This window comes from Triticum dicoccoides, chromosome 7B (genome assembly GCF_002162155.2).
Source record: "Triticum dicoccoides isolate Atlit2015 ecotype Zavitan chromosome 7B, WEW_v2.0, whole genome shotgun sequence".
Lineage (NCBI taxonomy): Eukaryota > Viridiplantae > Streptophyta > Magnoliopsida > Poales > Poaceae > Triticum > Triticum dicoccoides.
Window position 1 is genome coordinate 694573923 of NC_041393.1, and position 6436 is coordinate 694580358.

At 58.6% G+C, this 6436-nt stretch overlaps 1 protein-coding gene across 1 annotated transcript; it reads right to left on the bottom strand.

Moving 5' to 3' along the window:
- Positions 1-1869: 1869 nt before the first annotated feature.
- Positions 1870-5626, bottom strand: LOC119339849 (very-long-chain aldehyde decarbonylase GL1-3-like). The gene is made up of 8 exons (XM_037611750.1): positions 5334-5626; positions 5016-5239; positions 4150-4388; positions 3840-4059; positions 3456-3577; positions 2804-3375; positions 2603-2713; positions 1870-2512 (listed from the first exon to the last, which is right to left on the bottom strand). The coding sequence occupies exons 1-8, from the start codon at positions 5382-5384 to the stop codon at positions 2183-2185; spliced, it is 1869 nt and encodes a 622-aa protein (XP_037467647.1). The 5' UTR covers positions 5385-5626; the 3' UTR covers positions 1870-2182.
- Positions 5627-6436: the final 810 nt, after the last annotated feature.

The following is a 6436-nucleotide window of genomic DNA, read 5'->3' on the forward strand; positions in this document are numbered from 1 at the left end:
CAACTTGTGCATTCCATCACGGGCGTCGTCTCGGGGTTGTACCTTTGAAGCGTGCATTTTTGGTACGGATCAAGTTCGTTGAGGGAAGTAGACGTTTTCGGGACAGTCGTAGTGGAAGTAGTGGTACACACGTTATCGGGGTACTTGTCGGTCCGGTCTTGGCGACGGTAGTTGTACACGGGTGGTAGACGTTCTCGGCTCATGGGTAGAGGTACTCGGCGCATTATCGTGGTACTTGGCAAAATTCTCGGAGAAGATGCTTGACGGTCCGGGTACGGGTCTTGCAGTGTAGTCGAACTTGGTGTATCCGAAGGGGTACTTGGTGAATCCACATAGTCGAACACGGGTTGTAGTGGTACTTGACGCTCGTTGTGTAGTTGCAGACGGGGTTCCTCAGGGGATCGGTCTCGGCGATCCAGGGCAGCAGCAACGTGGTATACAGGGCAACAGTTGGAGGATTCTATGGGGAGGCTCGGACGCGCCTAGACATATCCGCGACGTAGGCCTAGCCCGCTATGGGCAATGGGACCCCCACCATCGTCCCCATAGAATCACACACTCTTGGATGAACCCTAGTTCACTCGCTCTCTCTGTTCTCCTATCATCTTCTTCACTTCCACCAGAATCTCTCCGCCTGGTTCGCCATGGCCAAGTCCGATGAGAGTCCGGCAGTGAGTCCAATCCCATGGACTGGGACTGTCTTGTGAAAGAGGAGCACTCCGGCAACAAAGCGCCTGACGACGAGAAGCTCGCGCTCTGCATCGCCATCAAGCGGTTGCGGTTGGACGCCGGCGGAAGCTTTAGCTCAGTGGTTTCCGCCGCCAACTCCTCCAGGTTGCGCCACCGCAATACTGCTCGCGCTCGTCTTTCTCGCTCTACCCCGCTCCAGATCCGAGCAGGGCGGCCCCCTCCATTTCCCCTTAGGCTCCAACGCCGCCTGGGTAGCACTGGGTACTTGCCCGCGGCTTCGGTGCGCATGCGCAGGCCGGAGTCAAAGGCGAAGGCCGCTCGGTGCAAGCGACAGTCGGCGGCAGCCACGGCGAAGCCCGACTGTCCTGGCAGCGTGCACGTGGATCCAGAGGAGGCACTTCTCCGCGAGGTGATGCGGTGCTCGCTCACCACGACAGAGACCGACGCGAGGTGCCTTCGATGGAAGAACGCGAAGGCGCTCCTCCTCGGGCTCGAGACTTCGGAGCGCCTAGCGAGGGAGAAGGAGAGCGCCAGGGCGAAGGCGGCATGCCACACACGAGAACAGGGCCGCGCCATTCGCCGTCTGTCCGAGAGTGGCAGCACCAACTCGGACGGCGACGACGACAATCCTCCCACCACAGACATGCATGCGCACGAAGCAGGTGGACCGCCGCGCCGTGGACCGCAAGTGCAATGGCCCAACCAAGAAGTGGTGATCCCGCCCTCCGCAATGTCTTTTTTATTTGTATATCTAGTTTAATCCGGGTGAACTTTTTTTATTTTGGGTCCAATTAGTCTGTCGGATGAACTATCAATGTTTAAATCTATCCATATTTCTCCATCCGATGAACGTGTTTGTGATGTTGATCTACGTGTTACGTTGCTGCGCTGCTTGTATGAATTTGGGTGCGGGCATATGGGTACTACGATTGCCGAGATAGATACATGGGACTGCCGAGTCAGTGCAAGCGGGCTTGCCCGGATGCCTAGATGCCCGAACATGTCACCTGTGGCTGTAGATGCTCTTATACTCCACATGGCGCAACCACACACATCGAATGTTATAGATGTAAATGTCAAATAAGTGGCCTCCGTAAGTTCCATTAAGTTAGTTTTAGGTAGCTTCTTCCCGCAAAAAGAAAAAGGGTTTGGTAGCTTCATAGTTCATTTTCCTTAAGAAAAACATAATTTTGAACTCTTAGATTACTACTAAGTGGGTTTAAACGGGACCGGTTGACATCCCTACAGAGTGTCGAAACGATCTCCCATCACATTTCTTTCTGGTGTCACGGAGGAACAAACACGCCGTCTCCTGTCGCTCTTGCATGAGGTATTCGTACTACGTACATTACATAACACGTGACCATACAAGGCTATCAGCCTATCATCAACTTATCAAGTATCAACACACGCACGCACGCACGCCCATCGAACGGGCAGCCGGCGCGTTATTCCGGCCGCGCACGTACAGTACAGAGGCTCGTCGCCGGCGTCACGGTGGCGAGAGGCCGTGCCTGAGCGCCGCCTTCCAGACGACGTCGATCCGGTCGACGTCGATGGCGCCCACCTCGTGGTGCTCCCACCCCTCCAGGCAGTGCACCACGCCGCCGGCGTGGCACGCGTGCACCACGCCCCGCTCCATCGTGTACTCGCAGGACCCGAGGCCCTGCACGTCCTTGGGCAGCCGCATGGCGGCCAGCTTGCCGTAGGTGCAGTCCCGGCGGAACTCGATGACCGGCGGCACCACGAACTGGTGGAAGTGCGTCCCCGCCGGCGCCCACCGCTGCTCCCGCGGCGACAGCCACTTCCCCACCAGCCACGTCTGAAATCCAGACAGAGCCATTTCCGTGTCAGAGGTTCCTGAACTGTCTGCCTGTCGTCCAAACACATGGATCTGAGCTCTGAAGCTTACCTTGACGGTCTTGGCGGCGTGGTACTTGGTGACCTGCACCAGGTACTGCTGGAACTCCGCCGGCGCCTCCCTCTGGATCTTCAGGAACCGCTCCGACGACAGCGTCAGCATCTGCAACAACGCCACAATTTATGTCATGAATCCACTGCAATCTGGTTGTACTGATCACCATTGATCAATCTGGTCACCGTCGAAACGTACCAGGACTCTGATCCTCTTCCTGCAGAGGTAGAGCGCGATGGCCCGGCCGAGCTTGGACGTGGCGCCGGTGAGGAACACCTCCTTGACACTACCCGGGATCTCGTGGAGTATCACGGCGGCGGTGAGCGTGTTGCCGTGCACCACCCGGACCCTGAGGTCGGGGTGCCGGTCGACGAAGAGCGTGCCGCCGCCGTTGAGCGCCTCGTTCTTGTTGAGCGCGGCGAGGCTGAGCACCTTGACGCCCATCCTGTCGGCCCTGAGGATGGCGAGCTCGATCTGGCGGTTGATGCCGTCCTTCATGGGCGGGATGAAGTACTGGAAGCTGTAGCGCGGGATGGTCCAGGTCTGGTGGAGCGCGCCGCGGAGGCAGTAGAAGCTGACGGTGAAGGTCTTGGAGCAGAGCACCTGGAGCACCATGATGCAGAAGGCGACGGGCCAGAGCGGGAGCAGCACGAGGCGCGTCGTCCATGGCTGCGAGCTGCACGCCCGGAACGCGAACGGCACGTGCATGGAGGACACCACGTCCACCACGTGCGCCAGGAACACGAAGTCCGGCACCCGGTCGTTCTTCCCTGCAATCAAATTTCACGGCTGAGTTTTTACTGAAACTTGTACGGGTTTGTGCCATGGTGGTCGACATGTCTGTCTGTACCTTGGCCGACCTCCTTCTGGAGCTCCCATGACCTGGGGTGCACGGTGCCGCCGAGGAGGTCGAAGAGCGGCATGAAGAGGCAGAAGTTGGAGTCCTTCTCCTGGTGGTGCAGGCTCAGGTACCTGCATGACACAGATGATTAATCACTGGTCTCATGGCCCTGCTCCCTCGCCAGTGACTGCTACTGCTAGCCGCAAGCACTTCTGGACATTTACAAGAACTATCTCACGACTATCATTGTGATGCCGATGTCAGTTACTATTATTTTTTGCCTGTATCTTACTAAGCATGGTTGATTATTACGGATGGGCAATTACTGCACAATTCTGTGACAACAACAGATCAGAGGCACCCATGAAGATAGATAGAATATGGCTCACTCACGTCGGGGTGTAGATGAGGTATCGGAGCAGGGGGAAGGCCCGGAAGGCCCTGTGGGAGATGACCTCCACGTTGCTGTACCCCATGCACCGGAGGTAGTCGAAGGCGAAGATGTGGCCGTACAACAGGCCCACTGACCCGGCGCCGGCCAGGAACGCCCCGGCGAGCGGCGCCGCCATGGCCAGCGTCAGGACCAGGCTCTCCAGCGGCGTGCCGTACGCAGCTGCAGTTAGTAGGAGAACACCGCCATTATTTGCAAGAGAATTGAGAGTCAGGGTGCTGTTGCCGTGCTACTTCATTGGTGTGTACGTACAGGTGAGGGGCTGGGTGACCGGGGACGAGTGGTGCTTGGAGTGGTACTGGCTGAAGAGCGGGCCCCGGTGGAGCGCCCTGTGGGCCCACCGGAACCCGGGCTCCGAGACGGCGACGTGGACCAGCAGCGCCACCGCCCACCCCCGCGGGTCCCAGGCAGGGAGCTCGCTCATCGCCGGGAACAGCGGGCTGCTGATCGCCATGGCCCCCAGCAGCGTCTGCATGATCACCATGTTATCCCTGCACAACCATGACAGTAAAAACGTCAGCTGAAATTACTCCCGCAGTGTTTCAGTGTCTCGTGTCCTACTCCTGCAGCTCCAAAATAATTGGAGAACGCGATGTCTCTGGCCCCGGCCATCACGCACTATGAATGCGTCTGGGCAGTTGCTTGCCTCGCCGCGGCTCATGCCGAGAGGGGTGCGTGCTGCTGCTCCCGCTTCGGCCGTCGACCAACAGACACCCAAATCCGGACTCAATTACTGCGGCATTTACTGCCAAGTGCCTGCCGTGCTAGCTCGTGGTCACCACCGGACCGGCCAGAGCTGACCGGAGCTCATCAAGCCCGAAAGGAACGGCACAGGCGAGATCCCTCTTCTCTTCCCCATGGTTACGGTACGGAGATTAAATCACATACAGGAGACGAAACCAACTTGGCCAAATCAAACCAATCCGAAGCGGATGTTAATGGTGTCTGCACCTCGCAGCTACTCAGTCCGTACAGTGCGTGGCGTGAACGCGAACAGTGAAGTCAAAGTGCGTAGGTGGGTAGGTAGGTGCGTGAGAGGAAAAACTGGCGGCCGGCCATTGGTTGGCTGGAGCGAGCGTGCATGGGCGAGCAGCAGTGGTGGTAGTAAGTAGACGCACCAGTCCCACTCGGCGTCGATCTGCTTGAAGTCCACGCCGTCCGGGACGACGCGGCGGCGGCGGGTGAAGAAGAGCATGTTGGCGTAGGAGAACCAGAGCTGGTGCGTCAGCGACCGGAGCGCCAGCAGGAGCAGCAGGTGGAGGCACCACGAGTCCGTCGGCGCGCCGCCCTGCTCCCGCCACGCCTGCGCCACCTTCGCCACCAGCGGGCCGTACAGCAGGTACTGCAACATCAAGGTCGACAGAGAGGATCAGAAAAGCAAATCGTCAAGCAATGGCGAAGAAGCGAAGAAGCGAAGAAAGGTTCAGTGTGCTTGCCTTGTATGCGCCTAGGCCTGCCCACGGCCAGGAGGACAGAGGAGCGCCCATGGCCGCCGCGGCCGGCCGGAGACGAGGAAGAAGGGGAGAGACTTTTCTCAGTGGTGGTGGGATCGATGCCTCTCGCGTCCTCTGCCCTCTCTCCTCCTACGCAACCGTGTTCTGCTCTGGGTCTGGATACCGGCCGGCGCCTCACTACTTATAGAAGACGCGAGATGGGAGGGAGCAGCTGAGCCAGAGGAGGAGGAAATGGAGAAGAATTCAACGACAGCCATCCCGTTTCGTGTTGGTAATACTCCTCGACGCGTTGGTGGTGGTTACCGGTTAGCCAGCCAGCCATGCTGGGGTGGGGGTGGTGCTTTCGCGCCTTAATAAAAACGGCAGTGCCCACAGTAAAGTGACCGTGGCCGTGCCGTGCCCATGAGCATGTCCGTCCAGGAGCGCCTTCCCCCGGCCGGTGGCCGGTAGCCAGTCCAGGCCGGCCGGTGGGTCCCAGGGAGAAATAGACCTACGTTGCGTACGTACGCGCCGGGCCCTGTGAGCGCCCATGCTTTCGGGTGAGTGGCTCGCACAAAAGTCACCATGTACAGTAAAGTGAAATGTGTTACGTGAACCGGGTCTGGGTCCGGTGTATGGTTGCTCCAAAGTCTCGCAAGTTGCTGGACGCCTCGAGCTGCTGCGCCGTATGCGCTTGACGAACGTATCCGGTGGCAAAAAAATGCCTCACGGTCACGGGTAGCTTAATCAAGCAATTGGCACGCACGTACGCCGGGCGTGTGCGCGCACTTCCGTGTCTGATGGGAAAAATATCTCACGGGCAACTTGATCAATTGGCACGTAGTACAAACTACGAGAGGGAGGGGATATGTCACACGGCCTCTCTGCAGTGCCAATTGATACGGACGAGGCCTCTGCAGTGCCAGTGCTGTTGCAACGGACGAATCGGTTTTTCCGTGCGTGCATGTGCGTATGCATGCGTCGTCCGTCCTTCCGTCGTGGACTCGTGGTCCATCTGTTGCCCACGGGCGAGCCGATGAGTGATCACCACCATGCCCTGCCTGCCGTGCTAAATGGCAAGGAGAGTTGCATCAGCTTTCAGCGAG

Bases quoted from the DNA above. Each gene is read 5' to 3' on its own strand.
- LOC119339849 (XM_037611750.1), bottom strand. From the start codon at position 5,384: ATGGGCGCTCCTCTGTCCTCCTGGCCGTGGGCAGGCCTAGGCGCATAC. The intron at 4,060-4,149 runs GTACGTACACAC...TACTAACTGCAG, and splicing joins GGTCACCCAGCCCCTCACCT to CTGCGTACGGCACGCCGCTG. The intron at 2,714-2,803 runs GTACGTTTCGAC...GCGTTGTTGCAG, and splicing joins GGAAGAGGATCAGAGTCCTG to ATGCTGACGCTGTCGTCGGA.